The 24,044-nt window shown below is 59.2% G+C and overlaps 1 protein-coding gene and 2 non-coding genes across 5 annotated transcripts in view; 2 read left to right on the forward strand and 1 right to left on the reverse strand.

Annotated features, from left to right (window-relative positions):
• Nucleotides 1-8,068: 8,068 nt before the first annotated feature.
• TRNAV-CAC (transfer RNA valine (anticodon CAC)) lies at nucleotides 8,069-8,141 on the forward strand. Its single transcript has one exon. It is a non-coding gene; the product is annotated as a tRNA-Val (tRNA).
• Nucleotides 8,142-8,359: 218 nt separating this feature from the next.
• TRNAG-UCC (transfer RNA glycine (anticodon UCC)) lies at nucleotides 8,360-8,431 on the reverse strand. Its single transcript has one exon. It is a non-coding gene; the product is annotated as a tRNA-Gly (tRNA).
• A 256-nt stretch (nucleotides 8,432-8,687) lies between these two features.
• The window catches only part of DPP9 (dipeptidyl peptidase 9), a 36,689-nt gene continuing 21,332 nt past the window's right edge, over nucleotides 8,688-24,044 (forward strand). For 2 of the 3 annotated variants that reach the window (XM_012769237.3, XM_075998298.1), the window contains exons 1-8: nucleotides 8,688-8,834; nucleotides 9,609-9,661; nucleotides 11,843-11,932; nucleotides 15,561-15,820; nucleotides 21,631-21,743; nucleotides 22,658-22,831; nucleotides 22,911-23,079; nucleotides 23,745-23,858. In XM_012769237.3, the coding sequence (XP_012624691.2) occupies nucleotides 11,877-11,932; nucleotides 15,561-15,820; nucleotides 21,631-21,743; nucleotides 22,658-22,831; nucleotides 22,911-23,079; nucleotides 23,745-23,858 (886 nt within the window). In that variant the 5' untranslated portion in view covers nucleotides 8,688-8,834; nucleotides 9,609-9,661; nucleotides 11,843-11,876. Of the gene's footprint in view, nucleotides 8,835-9,593; nucleotides 9,662-11,842; nucleotides 11,933-15,560; nucleotides 15,821-21,630; nucleotides 21,744-22,657; nucleotides 22,832-22,910; nucleotides 23,080-23,744; nucleotides 23,859-24,044 lie in introns of those variants that run through there. The other variant, XM_075998299.1, reaches the window with a different exon arrangement.

Below are 24,044 nucleotides of genomic sequence, written 5' to 3' on the forward strand. Positions count from 1 at the left end.
AAAAAAAAAAAAAGGCAAAAAATTTGCTCTTAATTGAAACACCAGCATTATGGGGCCAGTAGGAGTGAGACGGTTTATGAAATCAGTCTCTCTCTCTCTCTCTCTCTCTCTCTCTCTCTCTCTCTCTCTCTCTCTCTCTCTCTCCTGTTTGCAGGTCCCTGAGTAACCCTGGTTTCCTCCTCTGTGATATGAGGATAGGAAAGTCCTGATCCTACAGGCTCACTTATAACAAGGAAGCGTTATAATTAAACACGTGGCTCAGTAACTGGCACCTTAACTGTCATTATTTAACAACTGGCTTTTAAATTATCATTAAACATTAGTTAACTAATAACTACCATTATTTTCTTAACTATTTTTTTTTTTTAAGACAGGGTCTAGGCCGAAATGCAATATAGCACCAGATCACAGCTCACTGCAGCCTCCAACTCCTGGGCTCAAGCGATCCTCCTGCCTCAGCTTCCCAAGTAGCTGGGACTCCAGGCATGCGCCACCACACCCAGCTGATTTTTGTATTTTTTTGTAGAGACGGGATCTTGTTATATTGCCCAGGCTGGTCTCGAACCCCTGGCCTTCAGCAATCCTCCCTCCTCTTCCTCTTGAGTCACCGGCAATACATGCCATACCTGGCTTTGCTTCACAAATTTTCCATCGAAATAGTGTCACCAGTTGACAGAGGGTGTGAACTATATAAGCAATGACATTTATTTTATATTTTTACAGTGTCTAATGGGCTTTCGTTAAGAAACAAACGCTTGGCTCATCAAAATGCGCCAGTGCAAAAGGGTATCCCATAAAAAGCAAGGCTCTCTCCCACCCTTGTGTTACTGCCAGAAACTTCCCTTCCCAGCAGAGTCTCATATTTGGTTCCAGCAATTTCCAAGAGTGTCTACTTTCACATGTCTACCCGGGCAGACGAGAACAGGCAGACTAATCCATCTGTCGCTTGTTCTTTTAACTTTAAATGTCTTGGGGGACGGGTGGGGCTGTCCTCCTACATCAGCACGCCCCCTCCCCCACTGGGCCCCGGACCCCACCGGCAGGCGGTGGCAATTTTTTTTATCTAGACAGGTTGTGGGAGAAAAGACTCTACCGTGTTTTCCCAAAAATCAGACAGGGTCTTATATTTATTTTTCCTCAAGAAGACACCCTAGGGCTTATTTTCAGGGGATGTGTTATTTTCCCCTCAAAGCTTGAGCTTGCAGCACGCACAGGATGGCCGGGACCTGACAGGGGGAGCCGACCTCGTTGGTGGGGCTGCCCGCACCTTTCTGGTCACCTCTGGGATAGTAGCTGTCACGATGGGGAAGATGAGAAGGGCTGTTCTTCTTTCCTGCTCTGTGACAAAATGCATGGGTTGTGCAGATTTTTTCTCTTTTTTAAATTTTTTAGAGATGGGTCTTGCTATGTTGCCCAGGCTGATCTCGAATTCCTGGCCTCAAGCGATCCTCCCACCTTGGACTCCCAGAGTGCTAGGTGACTTGCTCTTATTTATTTATTTTTTTTAATTTTTTTTGAGACAGAGTCTTACTCTGTCGCCTTTGGCAGAGTGTCGTGGTGTCATCGTAGCTCACTGCAACCTCACACTCCTGGGCTCAAGTGGATCCTCCTGCTTCAGCCTCCCGAGTGGGTGGGACTACAGGTACCTGCCACCATGCCCGGCTAATTTTTCTATATTATGTAGAGACGGGGTCCTGCTCTTGCTCAGTGTGGTCTTGAACTCCTGGCCTCCAGTGATCCTCCCGCCTCAGCCTCCCAAAGTGTGCCCAGATTACAGGTGTGGGTGACCACTCACTCCCTGGCCGTTATCTTATTTTTGATTTCCTTGAACTCCGTCTATGTGGAAGGCAGTCTAGTCTTGTGCCACAAACTTTGGAGCTAGACCACCTGGCTTCAAATCCCTATTCTCCTGTGTGACCTCGGGCAAGTTACTTAACCTCTCTGGGTCTCCTTGAGCAAATTAAATTAACCCGTCCATGCCTCGGTCTCCTCGCTGATTAAAAGAGGATGATGTTGCCAATAGCGCCCGTGTAATGGGGTCGTTGGGAGGGCTGAGTGAGTTAGAAACCTGACATTTTCTTAGAACAGTTTTCAACACGCTTTTCCACAATTCCACGCCTGCTCTTCTCAGACATAAAAAGACATCCTTGCTGTGGCTAGCGCGTGCACGAAATGTTTCCCAGGCTGACAACACCGATTCCTGCACGCTTTCCTCCTTTTCTTCCTTTTTTTCTCCTCCTCCTTGGAGCCCTCGCTGAGGCCCCTGCGATGGCTGGACAGCGGGTAGAACAGGAGGGCCTGGGTGGGGACAGACACATGTCTGCAAACACGGGGAGGCCACTGGGGGAGGGAAGCGTCTAACTTGGGGGGGGGCGGCAGCATGGGAGGGGGAGGGGGAGGGGACAAGGTGGGGGAGGGGACGCCACGTGAGAGCAGTTATGTTCCTGCTGACACCTAGTGGGAACTGGGAACCCTCGTCCCCTTTCCCGCAAGCGCCTCTGGGAGGTCCCAGCCTGCCCTGATGGAACTCGGAAGCCCCAAAGTGAAAAAGCCTCAACATCTAAAGTTCTTCTCTTCTCCTGTCCTCCTGCCTCTCGGTGCCATCCTCCCCACAGGCCGGCCACAGAAACTAGGGCCCCTCTTCCCTGAGGCAGGTCACGAAAGCCAGAACCCCTTGTCCCCAAAGCCAGCCAGGAAACCTGAAATTATTCCGTGTAAAAACTGGCCCCTCAGGCTGGGCGCGGTGGCTCACGCCTGTGATCCTAGCTCTCTGGGAGGCTGAGGCTGGAGGATCGCTCGAGGTCAGGAGTTCGAGACCAACCTGAGCAAGAGCGAGACCCCCGTCTCTACTATAAATAGAAAGAAATTAATTGGCCAACTAATATATAGAGAAAAAATGAGCCGGGCATGGTGGCGCGTGCCTGTAGCCCCAGCTACTCGGGAGGCTGAGGCAGGAGGATCACTTGAGCCCAGGAGTTTGAGGTTGCCGTGAGCTAGGCTGACACCAGGACACTCACTCTAGCCTGGGCAGCAAAGCGAGACTCTGTCTTAAAAAACAAAACAAAACAAAAAACAAAAGAAAACCTGGCCTCTCTCACCTACCTTGTGTGACCCAAGGTCATCAGACCCCCATCCCTGAGCGGGCCGGGCCCACACCCAGAAGGAAGGCCGCCGCTCAGAGAGGCCGAGAAGAATCTAGACAGACTGGCCTTGTTGGGTGTCCCCACTCAGCCTGTTAGCATTGGGTCACGCCCTTTTTGTCCGATCATGTTTCTACATGGCCGTCCATACTTTGTTGAACCCAAGCATAAAATAAACAATTTCCTCTGTCTCTTTGGGTCTCCATTCTGAAGGCTCCTGTGTGTACATGTTAAGTATGTTTGTATCTCTCTCTCTCTCTCTCTCTCTCCCTCTCTCCCCCTCTCTTTCTTTTTTTCCCCATGGAGACAGAGTCTCACTCTGTCACCCAGGCTGGCATCATCATAGCTCACTGCAGCCTCCAACTCCTGGCCTCAAGTGATCCTCCTGCCTCAGCCTCCCCAGTAGCTGGGACTACAATCAAACATGCCACCACGCCCAGCTAATTTTTCCATTTTTTGTAGAGATTGGGGTCTCACTCTTGCTCAGGCTGGTCTTGAACTCCTGACCTCAAGCGATCCTCCCTCCTCAGCCACCTCCCCAGCCTTTTTCTTTTAGTCTGCCTCATGTCAGTGATTTCACAATGGACCTTTCGGGGGCCACGGCGCTTGGTCCCTACACCCCTGAAACATCTACCCAACCTCATGCAGGCAAACATGGGCTCAGAGAGATGGAGCAACTTGCCTGGAGTCACACAGCACACTGGCTGCCCCGAGAGGGTTTGAAGGACCCAAGAAACCATTTTAAGGGAGTGTTTGGATGTGTTTGTTTTGGGCAGAGAAGTGAGTTCCCAGGCCTTGATGGGGTTCCTGTGGCAGGTAACTCGTCCTCCCAGATTGCCCCCGCCACCAGGAAGTCCTCCCGCATTGCTGCACTGCCACCTCCTACCCTGCAGGCCTTTTCTCTCCTCTGGCTGCCTGTTCATTTGTTCATAATTTCACAAATGTTTCCTGAGACTTAGGGACACAATAGGAGACAAAACAGACTCCAAGAAACATCAATAAAACAGCGGCAGTGGAGCTTATAGCCCAGTGCGGAAGATGGTGGAGAAATGAGGAAACAACTCTGCACGTGTGATTATTTCAGAAACGAATGAACCACTGAAAGAGCATGCTGAAGTGGCAGGGACCGAGTTTGTGGGTGCCAAGAGGGGGGGACAGGCTGCAAGTTAATCAGGCTCAGGCAGGGAAGGCGCCACTGAGGAGGTAACAGTTGGAACCAAGACTTGAAGGCAGAGAGGGAGCGAGCCTTGGAATACTTGCAGGAAGCCAGCGGGCACGGCCCGTGCAAAGGCCCTGGGGCAGGACCAGGTCTGTGTGTCGGAGGCGCAGCGAGGAGGCCGCTGTGACTGGAGCAGAGGGAGGAGGGGGAGAGAGGGAGGAAGGGAGGGGAGGGGACAGGGCGGGTTGTGCAGGGCCTGGTGAACTTTTAGGAGGACTTGGGATTCCATCCCTGGTAAGGTGGGAGCCATGGAGGGCTGTAGGTAGAAGTCGGACGGGCCCTGACTCAGGTGCTCACGGGCGCCCTCTGGCGGCTGCGGCGGGAGGACAGACTTGGGGTGCCCCGGGAGGGGCCGGGCGACTCCAGGATGACGGGGCGGGACCCGGGGAGCGGCCTCCAGCCCCGGGCGGCCTGGGAAAGCAGCTTGCAGGCGGGGAGGGCGACAGCGAGGGGCCGCGCCGCCCTCCGCCACGGCGGGGACGTGGGGCGCCTTGGGGGGCTGGTCGGGCGGAGCGTGGCACGTGGAGCGTGGCACCCCCGGGCCCGTGCGGACACGCCGAGGGGCGGGCGGCCGCGGAGCCTGGACCTCCAGGGAGGCCGGGTGTGCAGACAGGGCTGCGGCTGCCGGCGGTGTAGACAGTCCAGCATTCGGTCTCAGGGCGACCGTGCAACTCGCTTGGGAAAGCAGGGCGCTCTGGAGCGAGGGGCGGGGCGGCGGCGCCCGTGTGGGGCTGGGGACGCGGGCGCGGGGACGGGGCTGGGGACGCGGGCGCGGGGACGGGGCTGGGGACGCGGGCGCGGGGACGGGCGCAGGGACGGGGACGGGGCTGGGGACGGGGACGCGGGCGCGGGGACGGGGACGGGGCTGGGGACGGGGACGCGGGCGCGGGGACGGGCGCGGGGACGGGCGTGGGGACGGGGACGGGGACGGGGCTGGGGACGGGGACGGGGACGGGGCTGGGGACGGGGACGGGGACGGGGACGGGGACGGGGCTGGGGACGGGGACGGGGACGGGGACGGGGCTGGGGACGGGGACGGGGACGGGGACGGGGCTGGGGACGGGGACGGGGACGGGGCTGGGGACGGGGACGGGGCTGGGGACGGGGACGGGGCTGGGGACGGGGACGGGGACGGGGCTGGGGACGGGGACGGGGCTGGGGACGGGGACGGGGCTGGGGACGGGGACGCGGGCGCGGGGACAGGGACGGGGACGGGGCTGGGGACGGGGACGGGCGCGGGGACGGGGACGGGAACGGGGCTGGGGACGGGGACGGGCGTGGGGACGGGGACGGGGACGGGGCTGGGGACGGGGACGGGGACGGGGCTGGGGACGGGGACGGGGCTGGGGACGGGGACGGGGCTGGGGACGGGGACGCGGGCGCGGGGACAGGGACGGGGACGGGGCTGGGGACGGGGACGGGCGCGGGGACGGGGACGGGAACGGGGCTGGGGACGGGGACGGGGCTGGGGACGGGGACGGGGCTGGGGACGGGGACGGGGCTGGGGACGGGGACGCGGGCGCGGGGACGGGGACGGGGCTGGGGACGGGGACGGGCGCGGGGACGGGGACGGGAACGGGGGCTGGGGACGGGGACGGGCGCGGGGACGGGGCTGGGGACGGGGACGGGGCTGGGGACGGGGACGGGGCTGGGGACGGGCGCGGGGACGGGGCTGGGGACGGAGCTGGGGACGGGGACGGGGACGGGGCTGGGGACGGGCGCGGGGACGGGGCTGGGGACGGGGACGGGCGCGGGGACGCGGGCGCGGGGACAGGGACGGGGACGGACACCGCTCGCCCGACCCAGCGAGCTTGGCCGCGAAGAGAGAGCGGGACACGCGGGCCTCGCTGCGCGCCGGGCGGCGGCAAGGGCGGGGCGCGGCGGCTCTCGCCCGGAGGCCCAGCACCCCGGAGGCCCAGGCGGGAGGACCGCTCGAGGTCGGGAATTCGAGACCAGCCTGAGCAAGAGCGAGACCCCCGGTCTCTACTAAACATAGAAAAACAAAACAAAACAACGAGCCGGGTGTGGTGTTGGTGGCACCTGCGGCCCCAGCTCCTCGGGAGGCTGAGGCGGGAGGATGGCTGGAGCCCGGGAGGTCGCTGTGAGCTGGGCGAGGCCTCGGCACCCCGGCCCATGACACGGACCTCCGCGTTCCCAGCGTCTGGGATGTGTCGCTTCACGAGGAAAACAGAAAAGAAAAAGGCTTTGCAGACGGGGTTAAGCTAAAGACCTTTGAGACGGGGATCGCTTCAGGTCACCCAGGGGAGCCTCATGTGCCCACAGGGGCCTTATAAGAGGGTGACAAGGGGGTCGAGATTAAGCATGGAGACGTGGCAACTGAAACAGGGCTGGGAGTGACGTGGGCCCGAGCTGAGGGGTGCGAGAAGCTTCTGGAAGTTGGGAAAGGCGGGAAGTGACTCTCCCCTGGAGCCTCCAGCAGCCCCGGACGACACAGCCCTGCTGACACCTGGATTTCGATCCTCTAAGACCACATTTTGTGTGTTTTTTTTTTTAAATTCTGACCTCCAGATCTGAAAGATGATAAATCTACAGTTTCCTGCCACCACGTGCGTTCTAATTTATCAGAGCGGCGCTAGCAAACCAACACGGACATACTGCAGAGTGACGGTGTCCTGCCGAGACGTTTCGGACTTTAATGGAAGAGGGGAAAGGAGTGGCCCCTCCTCACATGCATTCATGCAATTTCTTAATTCCCCCCCAGAAGTAAACGTGGAAAATGTTATTGACGCGTTTGCTTCCACCAAAGCCAGAAAAGTAAAAATTGTGATAAATTCTTGATGTCGCGAGTTCTAATATACCTATTCTTGATGTTTCAATATGTCTCCAACAACATCCTGGGGGGAAATATCCACGAAAACCCGCACACACAGACGTGGAGGGGAGCGTTCCATCTCGCTCCAGGCCCCAATGCGCCCTGGCAAAGCCCCGCGCTCCTGCAGGCCCCGGCTCACCCCTGACGCCGGCCCTGTGGGGCCTGTCCAGTTTTACAGCAGCGGGGCCCGAAACTCCTGCCACCGCCCCCTCTCTCCTTTCACTGTCTCTTAAAAAAAAAAAAAAAAAAGAAAAAAAAAAGAAGGTCTAAAATGTAATAAATGAGGGCTGGATGATGAAAGCTGTTTTCATTATCTTCTGTGTCTGGCTTGTTTTTAAATTTTGTTTTTCCTTCCAAATTTCCTGTGCCTAGCATGCAAACACACACACACACACACACACACACACACACACGGGTTTTTGTTGTTGTTGTTTTAGAGAGTTCTTTTAGAAAGGGGGTTGATCTAAGCAAAAGAGTGACCACCTGTGGAAACTTAGCAGACGTTGTAAGTACAGATTCCACCTAGGAGACGAACCAAAGAAGGGCCGATTTGACTTCAGGGTGGGTTTTGGGGCCATTCTCGTCTTGGATTGTTGTAAGGGAAGGGGCATTGGTAGTAAAGCAATAGGTGTGTGTGTGTGTGTGTGTGTGTGTTGGGAGGGTGTTTATAGGATTATTTTTCTGTACTTTCCTTCGTTCAGCTTCCATTGCATCACGCAGAGTGATGGGTATTCTGCGAGAGCGGAAATACTGACCACGGCGAAACAATGTTCCCACGAAGAACTACAATGTAACACTCCCATTGTCACTATGTAAAAACAAGGTCTACTTTCTGTTAAGTACATCTAGCATCTCAAAGAGTTGTGTCCTTTATCGGTTTCCGTAGTGTAGCGGTTATCACGTTCGCCTCACACGCGAAAGGTCCCCGGTTCGATCCCGGGCGGAAACACAACTCCAATTGCTTTTCGTTTTTCCATTATAGGATTTCACCGATTTTCAAACTAATATTAATAACGATTCTGGTCTGATTCTTTTTTCTTCTTTTTCCTCCTGCCTTTCAGGTATTTTGATGGGCTTTTAAAAGTGACTTCAAAGTAACAGAAATTCTTGCCCGATGACTTTATTAGGCAGTTTTTAGAAAAGGCAAAAAAGGGGAACACCACCGGCTGCGTTGGCCGGGAATCGAACCCGGGTCAACTGCTTGGAAGGCAGCTATGCTAACCACTATACCACCAACGCCGCGGTGCTCACAGCGTTTGCCGGACGACCTTAAGAGGACAGACATTGGCTCCTCCGGGTGATACCAAGTTAGGTAGGGGGTGTCTTTCCCTAGAGTCCTCGGGAACACATCGCCCCACGGAGCGTTCCACCCGTTGGCCGCGAGGGCCGCGCCAGGAGTCCCCCCCCAGCGCCGCGGGCCCCTTGGTGCGGGCCTGGCGCTGTCCAATCCCAGGCCGCCGCCTGGGCCGCTCAACTTCCGGGTCAAAGGGGCTTGAGCCGGCGGGTCCCCAGTGTCCGCCGCCACCGCCGTCCCCCCGCGCCCGCCACTTCCGGGGCCGCAGTCCGGGGCATGGAGCCGCGAGCCTGAGGCGCTGCCGGCCCCGGGACGCCCTGCCCAGCGCGGCCGCCGCCCCGCGCCCCGGTGAGCAGCGCCTGCGCGCCCCGTCCCGCTCGGCCGCGACCCCGCGCCCGCCATGGAGCGGCCGCGCCTCAGCCTCCCCGGCCCGGCTCCGCCATGGCCGGCCCTGGGGCCCTCGCGCCGCCGCCCGCGTCCCCGCCCCGGCGCTTCACCCCGCGCTGCCTCTGCAGTCGCTCCGCCGGCCGCGCCGCCCCGGCCCGACCCCCGCCCGGCCGCCCTTCCGGGGTGGCCGCGCCCGGGAGCTCCCTCGCCGGCTCGGGCCGGCCTCGCTCTCGCGGCTGCCTCTGCCCGCCGAGCGGGCGCCGAGGGCCTGCCCTGCGCCCTCCCGCCGTGCGCCCCCGGTGGCGCGCAGAGCCCTCCCCGCGCCCGCGCGGCCGCCCACCGCCTTCCCGCACGCGCTCGGCCCGGCCCCGACGCGGCCCTCGGAGCCTCCCCTCCCCCTGGCCCCGCTCCCGCGTCCCCCGGGGCTGGGGGGAAGTCACTGGCCTGGGCGGCAAGAACGAACCTGCTTTCGAGGAGCTGGGGCTAACGCCCGGGAGGGGTGGACTCTAGTCGCCAATCCCCGCCGTCCTCGCTGGGTCCTGGGGGACCTGGGCCCCGTGGGATGGCCCCTCTCCCAGGTCCTGTCCGGGGCGTGCAGTCGGCGCTGCGCGGCTGCGAGGCACAGCTAGAACCTAGCCAGGTAGATCCGGGCCCCACGGTCTGCGGCTCCTGAGTGAAGGAGGCTTGTCGTTTCTCCAGGGCCCGCCACGTTAATGACACGTTTGTTCTGTCGAGGTCTGTGTCCCGTGTCTGCAGCTGGAATGGAGACTTCTTGGACCCGTTAGAAGGTGAGTTCTCGGGTTTGGCAGCCAGGAAAGCTGGGGTGCGGGCTGGTGGCATTTACCTGCTTGCTCCAGAGTGGGGCAGGAAATGGTTTTTTATCGCCCTGGGAGACAGCTGGCTCAGCCCCAGGGCAGTGGCTGCAGCTTTCTGTGCAGTTTTCTTTCCATCCATGTTCCCCTCCAGCCGCCCCTGGGAAGAACTTCCTGAAGGCTTCGGGGAGAGGAAGGGGAGCACGCTGATTCCTGTTGGATTGGGTGAGGGTGTAGCTGGGTCCCCCGACATGTAACACAGTGCCTGAGTCCATCAGCACGTGGTCAGGATCCCAGCTCTGAAAGGGACTTTAGTTCCTTTCGTTCTCCCCCTGGTGTGATTTCTAAATCGGTTATTTAGTTGACGATACTGGCTCTCCTTTAGTCTGTGCCCCGTCAGGAACCATATCATAAGAGCTTCACGTGAGCATTCCCTAGTGGGAGGGTTCTCATTTAACCCTAACAGTAACCCCAGGTATAGATACCGTAGTTCCATTCTGTAGCCGGAGAAATGGAGGCACAGAGAGGTTAAGTGGCTTCCGCAAGGTCACACAGCCCAGGTGCGGCAGGGCCAGGATTTGAACCCATCTCTGTGACACCAGTGCCTGTACTTTGCACGGCTTGACTGAGAGTGAAGCCAGGGCTGCTTTGTGGTGACGTTTTTACTTCACCTCTTTCATTAGGATCTCTGTCCCAGTTGCTGCCTTCTCTTGCTCTAAGCACCTGGGCGACTGCCAGTCATGGATCTTGGCTCATCTGAGAAGGTGGTTGGGCACTGACCAAACCAGAGGTCCCTGTGGCTATAGACAGCATTCAGGAGGGCACAGCGATTTGCTCATACAACCTGAAATGTTTATTGCGTGCTTCCTGTGTGCCAAACACAGCCTGGGCTCACGGGGTACAGTGGCAACGGGATAGATATGGCCTGGCCCTGTGGGGCTGCCGTCCCAGTGAGGAGTGCCCACGCCCCCGGAGCAGGGTTTGTCAGCCTGGACACTGCTGCTATCAGGGGACGGATCATTCTTTGTAGTGGGGGGACCGACTGTGCGTTTCACGGTGGTGAGCAGCATCCTCGGCCTCCACCGTCCCCAGCCTCCCAAGTCACGGTAACCAAAAATGTCCCTGGAGGTGCCACCCGTCCCTAGCCAGGTTAGGGGATTCTGTGTCCCACAATCCCCTGCCCTGCTGAGGTCCTAGGAGGCTGCACACATTAAAATCCACATCTGAGTGGGGAGGGAGAGAAGAGGGGAGTCCCAGGGCCTGGGGGTCCCCTGGTCTGTACCATCTGCCCTGTCGGGAATTTATTCTAGTGTCTGGTGTGAGCCTGGGACTGGAGCTCAAATTGTTCCCCAAATAATGAATGCAGGGGTCTTGGCCTTGGCACTGAAATGGGGTCACTCTCTGGGGTGGGGCCGTCCTGGGCACTGCTAGGTGCTGAGCAGTGTCCCTGCCTCTACCCGTTGTGTGCTGGAAGCACCCCCAATTATAACAACCATAAATGTCATTAGACATTGCCCAATGTGCCCTGGGGTCAGAGTCGCCCCCAGTTGAGAAGCACTCTCCTAGCGGGAGGGTTCTTGTCTAGGTGTCGTGATGGGGGTGACTTTGGATTGGGTGCTCAGGAAAGATCTCTGAGGAGGTGACGCTGGGACCAGAAGAATAAGGGACAAGTCATACAGAAGGGGAAGGGCATCCAGGGCAGAGGGACCCGCTGGTGCAAAAGCTGGGAGGTGGGAAGGAGCCCGTGTACTTAGGGGAGAGTAAGGAGGCCACTGTGGCTGGAGGTCTCGGCCAAGGGCGAGGGAAGATGGCCATGAGGCCACCAAGGAGCAGCCACAGTGAGGAATTTAGGATGATTCTGTTTCCCCAAGTGCCCCTTGGGTGGCATCCCTGCAGTTACTGGAAACTGAGGGATTTCTTCCCTTGGATGACCTCCTGGCGAGTAAGGTGCGGGTTTCCAGCAAATGCCCCGCACCTCTCGCAGTTCAGAGTGGGGCCTGAAGCACCTGCCTCGTCAGGATGCCCGTGGTTTCGGGGTGCTCCCTGGAGGCTCAAGGGGCTGCCTGGGGAAATGGGGAGGGAGCAAAGGGGATGTGAGGTGACAGCCCCCCTGCCAGGAGTTGCAGCCCTGTGGTCTCTTCTCCCCCTCCCCCGCAGGCCCCCCACCCTCCTGAGGCCGGCTGAGCGGTTAATGCGGAAAGTTAAGAAGTTGCGGCTGGACAAGGAGAACACCGGAAGTTGGAGAAGGTAAGGCAGGCCTTGGGAGCCCCGGATGGTGGGGATGGGGTGAAGGTTCCAGAATTCTCAACAGAGTTAGATCAGGGAGGCACTGTCTTCGTCTTCCCAGCATTTCTTTTCTCAGAGCTCCGGGTATTCTGCGTGAGGGCAGCACGGCTAGGGCAGGGTTTCTCAGTGCAGGGGACGTGGCGGCCCTCCGGGCTCTGCGGGTGCTGAGCAGCATCCCTGGCTTCCGCCCATGCCATGCCAGAAGCTGCCCCCCAACTCTTAACAGCTACACGTGTCCCAGACACTGCTAGGTGTCTGCTGGGGGCAGACCCGCCCCCAGGTGAGAACCACTGGCCTGCCCATAGGGTGTGGGTTTCAGGGTCCAACAGACTTGGGCTCTGCTCCCCTTCCTTGCTGGGTGACATTGGGCAGGCCAGTCACCTCTCTGAGCCCGATATTTGGTCCCCAAAACGGTGAAGATCCCAGAACTCACCTCCCAAGTCTTTAGTGTGCAATAAATGTGATTATACACGGCCTGGGGCAGCTGATAAATTCCACATCCCAGGGCCTGGCACGAGTTGAAAAGAACCTCGGAATTCCTCGACCAAGTGAACCCATCTCGTGTTGGGTTTCTCGTCTCTCAGCCTCACTTGTTTTTATGGAGCACAAGTGATAGGGGTCTGGGGAGACGAGGATGACGTCAAGTGCTGGGATTTCCCCAGACGCAGGTTCTAAACACAGGCAGTCCCGGTGCACGTGCGTTTGGGGTGGATACAGGGGCAGTCGGTCTCCTTCCTCCCATCTGCACACGCCTGGGGTCCCCGCTGGGCCCAGGCTGCGGGCCGACTCTGTGTTGAAGGTGGTTGTCAAAGCTGGAGGCCCGGGGGACGCTGCAGGAGGCGCTCATGGAACCGAGGGTGGCATGCTCTTTCCCCAGCAGCCCCCACTTACAGGGACACTTGCCTCGCCTGGGCCAGCTGCCCGATGTCCACTTTGGGGGATCCCCCCGCCCCTGAACGTGGGTAGGACCCCCGAGCCTCACCACGCGCACACGTCCCCATCTGCCATCACTGCGCCCCTTGTGTCTCTGGTGGACACCAGGGCGGGCGCCGGGTCCCCACCCTCGAAGCACAGGCTGAGACAAAGATCACACACAGCTCTTCCACTCGGCCTTGACAAGTGACTGTGCCAGGAGGCCTGGGGCTGTTTGCTGGAGGCGTCGGGGTGGCCGAGGCGCCCCGCCGATTGGTGGAAGGAAGGTGTAGGTGGGCCTGAGTAAAGTGGCCTGGAATCCGCTTTCATCTCCCAGCTGTGTAAACTTGGCACTGGGTGGAAAAAGGCGGCACACGCTGGCTCCACTCACCTGCTCCGGCCCAGCCCCAGCGCAGTCCGGGCTCTGAGCACCGAGCCTGCCTAGAAGCTCAAGCTAAAGATCACAGCCACGTCTAGAAGATTCCTAGAAGTTCCTCCCAATGCTTCATTTCATCTCCCACCTCCTGGGTCGCACTTCTGCTTCCTGGGCCGTCTGTGGCGATCAGAGGCAAGGTGATTTTTGTTCTTCGCTGTGGACGTGAGCCACGTGGTCTTGCACATGCCCCGCCAGGTGCTCAGCCTGTGGGGTCCCCTTCTGGGGTGCTGGAGGTCACTTTCTGATTTCCTGCTGTGGGCAGGGCTGGAGCTGGGGTGGCACAGCTTGGGGGTGCCGCTTGCACTGGTTGGGGGAGTTGCCCGGCTTGGTTTTTCCAGGCTGGTGGCCAGCAGCACTTGGGGCTGTGCAGGTTCTTGGTGGCTCAACCGGCGCTGGCCCCGGTGCCTGCCTAACACCTGTCAGGGCTGCCCGCTGCCCTGGAGGGAAATGGCAGGGCTCTGCACTGGGCCAGGGTGTCCTGTGTGTGGCCCACAGCAAGTCACCCCCGCTCTGGGTTTGGCTTGTTTGACCCGAGGGGCCCGCAAGCACTGGTGGCCTCTGGTCTTCAGACCGTGTCAGAAAGTGCTGAGCTAACTGCGCTCCTGCCCCTCGGGTCTTCTGCACGTCCCTGTGCTGGGGAGGCCCCTTCTCCGCTCTCCTTCCAGGGCCTTCCCACAGGACAAGGGTGTCGCAGAGGACTTTGCCTGCTGTGATCGCTTGGCCCTTGGCACCACCGCCCAGCTGGGCTGGGAGCCAGGCCACCACCCCAACCCCTCGTTCTCATTCACTCGGCTCTGATTGAGAGTGAGCCCTTCTGTACCCCCCAGCCTCGGTTTCCCCATCTGTAGAATGGGCTGTCACAAGCTCAAGTGAAGTGACAGCTGCAGGGCCTGATATTTTTTAAGGTGCTTGGTCACATCCGCATGTCCCTTTCTCCCCTTTCCTCTCGAAGCGGGCCGGGGTCTTTTCTCTCACGGTGGTTGCTGTCTGGGTCTCTCATTGGCAAGGGGCAAGGTCCTCTGGGAACTGAAGGCACCAGGAGTTGAGGAGACCCCCACCCCCTGCCCTTCTCCAAAGCCAGCTCCTGCTGTCCTGGCCCTCGGGTGGAGAAGTAGCTTCAGTCCCCAAGTCCTTTAAGTGAGTCCCCGCTAACAGGTGTCTGAGGCCTGGCTGGGAGCATCCGGCAAGGCCGTCAGCCCCTTGGTGCCTACAGAGGGAAGCGACCGGCTCAGTCCTCCAGGCCACTCTGGCTCTTCCAGAACTGGGTCACTGCAGCCATGTTTAGATTTCCTTAAAACAAATATTTGCCGGGCCGGTCCAGTGCGGGGCCGCTCTGCAGGCGTGGGGCGGCCCGGCGGGAGGAGAGAGTGGGGCGGTGTTGGGGAATGGCGCATGTGTTCTCCCTCTCGCCTGGATTTCTGACATGCCCGGCTAATATGTGACTGTTGCCGTGGGACTTCCAGTGAGACACAAGGTGTCCCCTGCTGGACGGCAGGCCACCAAGGTCAGCCTCTTCTTCCTCACACTCATACCTTTGCCGGTGGCCGAGTGTGACCCCCACGGGGCTCAATGAGAGGCACCCACCGCTCTTCATGGAGCACCCACTGGGTGCCAGGCCCTTCGCGAGTGTCTTCAGACACTGCCACGATCGGGACAAACACGAGGGAGCAGGTGTTTTACAAGCAACCGTTGTGACAGAGTCTGCCAGGGCGAAGGGTGGCCAGGTGGCTTGTGAAAAACAGGGAGACCTGTTTTTCACAAAAACAGGTGCGCATAGGCGATCACAGAAGGTTTCTGAGGACCTGCCGGTACTTAAGCTGAGATCTGATTAGAAGTTAGTCAAGCAAAGGAAAACAGTGTTCCAGGCAGAAGGGACAGTGTGTGCAAAGGCCCGGGGGTGGAAGGTGGAGTCTGACCTGTTTGAAGAGCTGAGAGGAGGCTAGATGGGCTGCAGGGCTGCTGCGGGTCAGCCACAGCCTTAAAGGTCACGGTGAGGACGCTTTTATCCCAGGGCCGTGGAAAGCCAGGGAGGGTTTTCAGTCCCAGGATCACACTTGCAGTGGAGATGGGGAGTCCTGGTGGGAGATGGCGTCAGTCATTCGGCAGAGGGGTGACAGTGGCGCGGAGAGCATTGGAGCAACTTGGGGAGCATTCAGGGGGCCCGGGGTGCCTGACGGGGCACGGGGGCAGCTTGCAGGGAAAAGGATCTTCTCTTCTCACGGTCTCTCGCCCTCCTCACAGCTTCTCGCTGAATTCCGAGGGGGCCCAGAGGATGGCGGCCACCACCGGGGCCCCAGTGGCCGACCGGGGCGACGCGGTGGACATGGACGAGCCGGCGTCCCGCTTCCAGGTGCAGAAGCACTCCTGGGAGGGGCTGCGGAACATCATCCACGGCAGCCGCAAGTACTCGGGGCTCATCGTCAACAAGGCGCCCCACGACTTCCAGTTCGTGCAGAAGACGGACGAGTCGGGCCCCCACTCGCACCGCCTCTACTACCTAGGTGAGCCCGGCCATGCGTCCCGGGACCGCCCTCCCGGGCCCTCCGCTCTGCAGACGGCAGCGGGTCCCGTGAGTGGGAAGATGCGCCTGGGGCCGCTGTCCCGAGTGCCGTGGCGCCACTGCAGGGAGGGCCGGGCAGCTGGAAGGGGAGAGGGAAAGGCTCGGGCCGTCCGTGCAGGTGAGCCGGGCACAGGACAGGCCAGCCCCTCCGCGCCACCAGGGCGCCGTGGTTCAGGCTGATTCGAGTGGCTCCGAGCCTGGAAATTGTTTCCAACACCAGTCAGCTGGACCCACCCCCCTGAGTCACTTCCCAGTCACCCGGGCTGGGCCGGGTGGGGCCCATGACACACAGGAGGGGGCAGGAAGATCTCCAGTGGGAGCCACGGCACCCCCAGTAGGGCCTGGCTGTGGAGCCGTGTGTTAAGAAGGATCCTGAGGCTCAAGGAAGGCCTCCTGGGTGTCGCATGCACGTCTGCCGAGGGCCGACAGCAGAGGGGTGGCTCTGCACACGCTCACTCTCCTGCCCCAGATCCGGGGACAGTCACGCCTCCTCTGGGCGCACGGCCCGTGAGCCGCACTTTCCATGTCGTCTGCAGCTGCTCGTGCAGGACCGTGTTCCCACGGGGCCACGAGAGCCCTCAGGGCCCAGAGCAGGCCTCAGTGCTCCGCAGCCAGATGGGGCCTTCCGGGGGCGAGACAATAAATTCCTGGCGAGTGAGTGGACGCCGTCCTGCCGCACCCAAAGGCCTCACAGAGCGGGGGGAAGAGGGCCTTGTGGGAGCCGGCCAGGCCCGTGCTCTGACAGCAGCGCGACACGGGGCTGCTGGCCCAGGCGGGTGTCTGGCGCACACCGCAGGGTGCTGAGCAGTGGCCCTGCCTGCACCCACCCCATGCTGGGAGCAGCCGCGCCCCAGCTGTGGTGATCAAAGATGTCCCCAGATATTGCCAAGTGTCCCCTGGGTGGCAGAATCAACTCTACATGAGAAGAGCCACCCTGGGGGTAGGGTGGCCCAGGATTATTCTCTGGGCAGGCAGGATCTGTCCACACGGCCCCCGGGGGTGGCCTCAGCCTGAGACGTCCCTGTGTGTCAGGCCCTCGGTCAGTATTCGAGTGAATGAATGAACAGGTGTCAGCCTCTGCCTCGGGCTGGCCCCACGCTAATGACAAGGGGACTGTGATGAACACCAGATGGCTGTCCCCTTCGTAGACAGGCTTGCGTGGAAATCAGATGGTGGTTTGGCAAACGGAATTTGAGAAGAGGGCCAGCATGGAGCAGGGCTTGGCAGCGGCAGCCGCCTTCAGAAATCGAGCTCTCCTGGCCCCTTCGTTCCTGTCGTCATCCTGCTGTTGCGAGCAGTCGCTGTGACAGGGATGATAATAGCCCAAAGGCCAACAATATTTACACTCTGGCCCTTGACAGAAAAACGTGCGCCAGCTCCAGGGGAGATTGGGATGGAAAGGCCTCAGGTTCCATTTCCCTGCGAGCAGCTTGGCTGCGAGGAAGGACGCCATCCCAGACCCAGGCTGTCGCGAGCTGTTGCCCCTCTTTCTTTTCTGTGGTTCTGTGGCCTCCCAAGCCCTTTGTGTCAATGCATTCTTAGGCCACCTGCTCGTGTCGGAGTTGCCGCTGTGGTCAGCGTGCTTGGCAGAGTTTGCCTCGGCTTTTGCTGTAACAAGTGACCACCGCTCAGTGGCTTAAAACAATAGAAGTTTATTATCTCACAGTTCTGGAGGCAGGAAGTGCGAAATCAGTTTCACCGGGCTTAAACCAAGGTGATGGTGGGGCCACACTCCCCTGGCAGATGTAGGGGAGAGCTGTCCCCTGCCTCTTCCGGCTTCTGGTGGCCACTGGCGTCCCCAGGCCTGTAGCCACGGTGCTGGGATCATGGTCACAAGGCTCCTCCTGTCTGCCTGTCTCAAATCCCCCTCTGCAATGACGTCAGGCCCACCCGGGTGACCAGGCTAATCTCGCTGGCTCAAGATCCCTAACTTAGTCCCAGCCGCCTGGTCCTGTCTGACACGCAAGGGCGCACTCCTGTGCGGGCCCCAGGGCGGGACCTGGCAGAGGCCCCGGAGTGTGCCCACAGCGGCCCAGAGGCCACGCCCTCCCTTTGGGGTGATGTTCAGCTGACCCAGTCCTCGTCACTTAATGCTAGCAGGGCAGCACCAACCTCGCTTCATGTCCAAGTTCTTGGGGCCGGCCTCCTTGTAGCCCCAGGGTATTTATAACCTGTCTTGGCGCTAGCACGGTGCCCAGGGCCACTGCTGGCACTCAGCAGACTTCCAGGCAAGGCCCAGCATGTGACCTGCCCCTCTGCCCTACCCGGGACCCCTGCGTCCTTGGCAGGGACCAGGTTGGCGAGTTTGGGACACGAGGAGCCAGTCACTGGGGTGCACAGACAGGATGTAGGGCACATGCTAGCTCCTGATGCCAGCAAGAGGGACTGGCTGGTGATAGCTCAGCCAGCTTAGTTGTTCCAGGACGCAAACTGCAGCGTCAGGAAACACTCTAACTCGCTCTCCTGCCCATGTGGGTTGGCTTCTCCCCACTTCTGTGGCCAGAGGCAGCCGCAGGATCCCCAATAGCTCTGAGACCCCTCAGAGGGGAAGTCGAAAATGCGTGTCCCCATGCGTCCGTGGAGAGAGCCCAGCCCCCGCCAGGGCTGCCACGGAGGCCATAGCCCACAGTGCCTGGGAGCAGTGTTTGCCTAGGCTGGGGACACCATGGGGCGGGGTGGCTGGCAGGTTGGCAGCAGGAGTGCGTGGGTGGCAGAACTGGTGAGAGGGTCAGAGGAGGGACAGGGCAGCAGGATTCTGAGGCTGTCGTTGGCCACCTCCACCCTGTGCCTCTAATGCCAGTCGTCGCTGTCACTGGTGCCAACAGCAGCCTGGCCAAGGAATGGGCTGGCTGGGGCTGTTGGTGTGATCACTTATTAACCAGCCAGGGAGGGGAGGTGGCTACAGTGTCCTTGGCAAGGCCACACCCCTGACTTCCTGTTTGGAAGGCTCCGGCTCTCCTGGAGAGTCCCTGTGGACAGGGACTGCCCAGAGCACAGCTTGCTCCATAAAAAGCGGCTGCCTGCGCCCTCCCAGCCCTCCCTGTTGCCCCAGGAAGCTATCTTTTTTAAAAAAATTTAGCCAGGTGCGCTGTGGCTCACGCCTATAATCCCAGCTACTTGGGAGGCTGAAGAGTAGGACTGCTTGAGGCCAGGAGTTCAGGACCAGCCTGGGCAGTATATCAAGACCCCTGTTCCTCCCTGTGATATATAATTCACATTCCACACTTTTTTTTGGAGATAGAGTCTCTGTTACCTGGGCTAGAGTGCTGTGGCATCCGCCTCGCTCACAGCAACCTCAAACTCCTGGGCTCAGGCAATCCTCCTGCCTCAGCCTCCCGAGTAGCTGGGGCTACAGGCATGCGCCACCATGCCCGGCTAATTTTTTCTCTATATATTTTTAGTTGTTCAGCCAATTTCTTTCTATTTTTAGTAGAGACAGGGTCTTGCTCTTGTTCTAGCTGGTCTCGAACTCCTGAGCTCAAATAATCCACCCGCCTTGGCCTCTCAGAGTGCTAGGATTATAGGCGGGAGCCACTGCGCCCGGCCACAATTTCACACTTTTAAAACTGTGCAGTTGAGTGGTGTTTAATGGTACATTCACAGAGCTGTGCAACCCTCGCCACTGTCTTGTTCTAGAACATTCCATCATCCCAAAAAGAAACCCCATCTCCATCAGTAGTCACTCCCCATCCCCCAGTCCCTGGCAGCCACAAATCCACTTCCTGTCTCTGTGGATCTGCCTGTTCTGGACATTTCACATAAACAGTCACCCAGCATGATTCCCGTCCACACTTGTCTCGTGACCCTGGCAAGGGCAGGCCCCCCACTCCAGGCGGCCTGCATGGGTGGGCTCCTGTCTGCCCCCAGCCGGGAATGAGAGAATCGGACCTTGGCAGTTTCAAGGGTCCTTAGAGATCGAGTTGTGTTTCCAGCACTTGGGCCGTTTGCCAACCCCTCAAGCCCTTGAAGATTTTCTCTGCCCACACGTGTCTACTAATTTAACTTCGCATCTCTCCTAAATCCACTTTGAAGGGAAACCTGATCATGTAATATTTTTCTTTAAATACACTCTTCCGTTACTGAACTATGCTAGGGTGATCAGGCCAAAGCATTTATTAGGGGAATGTACGTACAGAGTGGGCCACGGTGTCCTCACGACAGACAGCAAGTGAAAAGGGGTGTCCTACCTAGGTGTGTCCCCAGCCACAGGTCAGGCTATGGGGAGGTTACAGGAGGGTTTAAGGAATTCAGATCAGGGTCCGAGCCAGTTTCTTTCAGGGTTTTGGGCAACAACCTAGATGCCGTTATCAGTGCCTGGGGATGTTGTAGGCCCTGGTCTGGGTTCAAGCCTGCTGGGAATAGCCTGCAGCTGGCTGGGTCACAGAAGGGTCAGGTCACTATGGGATCTCCCAGCAGGATGCAGGAGGAAAGCGGGGGTGGGGGAATCTGGGGAGGCCTATAACAGCAGCCTATTACAGTAAATATAAATGGCATAGACGCTGTCCGTGAGGCTGTGACCCTGCGGGTGCTGAGCTCGTGGGTTGGCCTGCTGTTCTCTCTTACAAACAAGCAGGCAAGCATGGGGAGGGGCAGTCCCAACTGGAGTCTCCTTGCGGGAGGAACTCAGGGCCCCGAGCTCTCTGTGACTTGTCATTTGCCACGTCAGGCTCCCGTGTGCTGCTGGATGGCTCCACTCTTGGAGGAGCCCTGTCCTAGTCCCCCAGCCTTGTGACACGAGAGGGGAAGCCGAGGCTTCCCGGAGATAGTCATTCTGCTTCCTGCCATTCCCTTCACTAGTGGCAGTTGTCCCATCATCCGTCAGATCTGAGACACAGCCAGCTGTAAGGTACACCATTATTTTACCTGCTGCTAAGAACACGGCAGCATCCCAGAGTGGGGGAGATGAAAACAAATAAAAAACAAAATGACCACAGCGGCACCTCTGACAGCAGGACGCATCCCTACTTCAGAGACATGAGTACATGGAAAACCAAAGCTGGCTAGCGAAATGTGCTGGTAGCTCTGAATGACACGCGCATTGTGCTGAGGGCTTTGCTTTTCTTACCTCATTTAATCCATACAAAATCCTCAGTCGGCAGCTGCTGTCACTACTGTCATTTTATAGGGAGAGTTAGATTAAGTCAGTGATGCCCAGTCAGGGGTATTCCTGCGCTCCAAGGGATGTCGGGCCATGTCTGGGGACATCTGCAGTTGTCATGCCTGGGGGCTGCTCCTGGCATGGGGTGGGTGGAAGCCAGGGACGCTGCTCTGCACCTGCAGTGCCAGGGCAGTCCCTCCCTAGGCATCAGTCCAGCCCCAAACGTCATTAGTAGTGACATTGAGAAACTCGGGATTAGGTGCATTTCTCAATTCCTGTATGTTGCTTTTGCTCTTATTCTAATCCTAGAGTAATTTAATTGTCCACCTTTGCAAACCCCTTTGGTACAGTAGGAACTTTGCGAGCGGAGCCCAGCCTGCCAAGGGTTGGATATTGTTGACCACCCTTTTCTCATTCCCTCGTGTGCTGCTACTTAGTCACCGCAGCCACGATATTCAGCACAGACGTCTTAGAGCTGGGAGACCCGTCGCCGACAGACTCAGACTCGGGGTCTGTGCCTTTCTGGGGAGGGGTGTGCTGCCAGCAGCCTGGCAGAATGGCCTAGAAGCAGAGGGAGTCAGCTTCGTGGCCAAGACCCTCGCCCCTTCCCAGGCAAGGTCACCCATTCCGGGTTCCCACCATCCTCCCTCCAGGAATGCCTTACGGTAGCCGAGAAAACTCCCTGCTCTACTCCGAGATTCCCAAGAAAGTCCGGAAGGAGGCTCTGCTGCTCCTGTCCTGGAAGCAGATGCTGGATCACTTCCAGGTGAGCTGCGCCCTCGGGCCGGGCCAATAATCTCACCTGAATCGGCTCTCTTGGGGAGGGGGAGATCGTGGTTGACCAGGGAGAGAGCCTTTTGCATGGGTGGAGGGGTTATTATTTGGTGTCAGAAGTGGGATGCATTGGTGTGGTTTTCTTTTAGGTTGTTGAAATAATGTAACAATGCCAGGGTGGCCGGGAAGATGGTGCTTTCTGAATTTATCCATTGCTAGATCAATAGCTCTTAACTTTGGCCTGTCCCCGTGAGTTCCAGGCAAGGAACTTGTGTTTATGTAGCTTTCCTCACAACGCAGGGATAATTTTGCTTTTGGTTCTGATTTTTAAACAACGTGTTTCTTCGCTGTGGTGTACCTCCACGTGGCCTCAGAATTCTACTGCCTAGTGGTGTGCGCTACCTACCCGAGCCCCCTGGCAGAATGACCTGGAAGCAGACCTCGCTTCTAGGAGGTCCGGCATTTGGGTGCCCGGTGGTCCTGAATTTGGACCCCACCTCTGCAGAAAGGACACATGTTTGGTGTTGGGTGGGTTCAGATCCAATGTTCTTGGCAGAAAGGTGTTGTGAACAGGGTCGGGGGGCTGTAGGATTGGTGTTGGGGGCTGCCCCTCCAGGGCCCCCATCAGCCTTGGAGAGGCTCCAAGGAAGGGGCACAAGAAGGAGGGAGGCTTCCGGTGAGCCCTGCAATCGCGCTGCCTCCTGGCACAGCCCCTGCTCTCGTGCAGGGTCAAGGGCTCTGGCTGCCGGCGCCCGGCACGGAACATTCTCTGTCGGGGCCCCAAGTCAGCTTGTCCCCGAATGCTCCGGCTGGAGGACCTCTGCCCCTGCGGGTGGGGGATCCCGTCACTCCAGAGCTCGTAGCCTCTGCTGCTGACGCTGCCGCCCGTCCCCTGCGTGTCCCCAGGCCACGCCCCACCACGGCGTCTACTCGAGGGAGGAGGAGCTGCTGCGGGAGCGGAAGCGCCTGGGCGTCTTCGGCATCACGTCCTACGACTTCCACAGCGAGAGCGGCCTCTTCCTCTTCCAGGCCAGCAACAGCCTCTTCCACTGCCGCGACGGGGGCAAGAACGGCTTCATGGTGAGCCCCGGCCCCGGCTGCGCGTGGGGGGTCAGCTGTGGGCTCCTGCCCCTCCTGAGTCGGGCCTCTCTGTCCTCAGGTGTCCCCCATGAAACCCCTGGAAATCAAGACCCAGTGCTCCGGGCCCCGGATGGACCCCAAAATCTGCCCTGCCGACCCTGCCTTCTTCTCCTTCATCAACAACAACGACCTGTGGGTGGCCAACATCGAGACGGGCGAGGAGCGGCGGCTCACCTTCTGCCACCAAGGTGAGGCCAGGACGCCCAGACACCCGCACATGGCTGTGGTCTGTAGGGTCAGTCTGGCTTCTAGAAAGGCCCCGGCTCCCAACCCACCGGCCTCCCCCTCCAGGCATCTTCCCGCGTGCTGACCCGGCCAGAGGCAGCAGCCCAGTCGGGGGGGGTGTGTGTGTGTCTCACTGTGCATTGCCACTCTTTCTGCCCCTCCTACCTCCACCCTGTGTGTCCGCCCCCAGCCCGATCCCACCTGCCTGCTGGGTTTCCCTCCCCTGCTTGCTAGAGGTGACCTCATCATTCCTGGGGTGTCTGCAGAGCTCTCTGTTTAATGGCATCAAATTGTCGGTCCCTGTCTCCTCTGTCCCATGGCCCCAGCCCCCCCTTTCTTCCTAAATCTATGCTCGTGGCAGCGTCCAGAGACGTTGTGAAAGTGGGCAGACCTGGTGGGGGCCTGCTCCTGGCCTGGAGTGGGTGGGGGCAGGGACATACTCAGTGCCCCGCAGCGCCCAGGATGGCCCCACTGCAGAGAAGGGGCCACCCTGACATCCGTGGCGTGCAGTTGGGGGGCCCTGCTTTGAACCGGGCAGCTCTGAGTCCCTTGGTTTCCTGTGCATGCGCCCAGGGCATCCCCAGCTGCACCCCGTTGCTAGAAGGCTGTTCTCCCTCCCCGACTCTAGGGCTATCCAACGTCCTGGAGGACCCCAAGTCTGCGGGCGTGGCCACCTTTGTCATTCAGGAAGAGTTTGACCGCTTCACCGGGTACTGGTGGTGCCCCACAGCCTCCTGGGAAGGTAGGTCCCTTTCCCTCTTACAGAAATGCTCCTACTCACGCTTTCTGTTACACCAGAATCACAGTGTTTCTACTTCTCTGCGCTTTGCTCCTTTCCCTTAAATCATCTTCACGATCTTTCCATACCAGCCCAGAAAGCTCTTTGGCGACTGTGGCCACCCCTGTTGGACGAGGGTGGGGAGGACGC

The sequence above is a fragment of the Microcebus murinus genome, chromosome 27 (assembly GCF_040939455.1).
Source record: "Microcebus murinus isolate Inina chromosome 27, M.murinus_Inina_mat1.0, whole genome shotgun sequence".
Lineage (NCBI taxonomy): Eukaryota > Metazoa > Chordata > Mammalia > Primates > Cheirogaleidae > Microcebus > Microcebus murinus.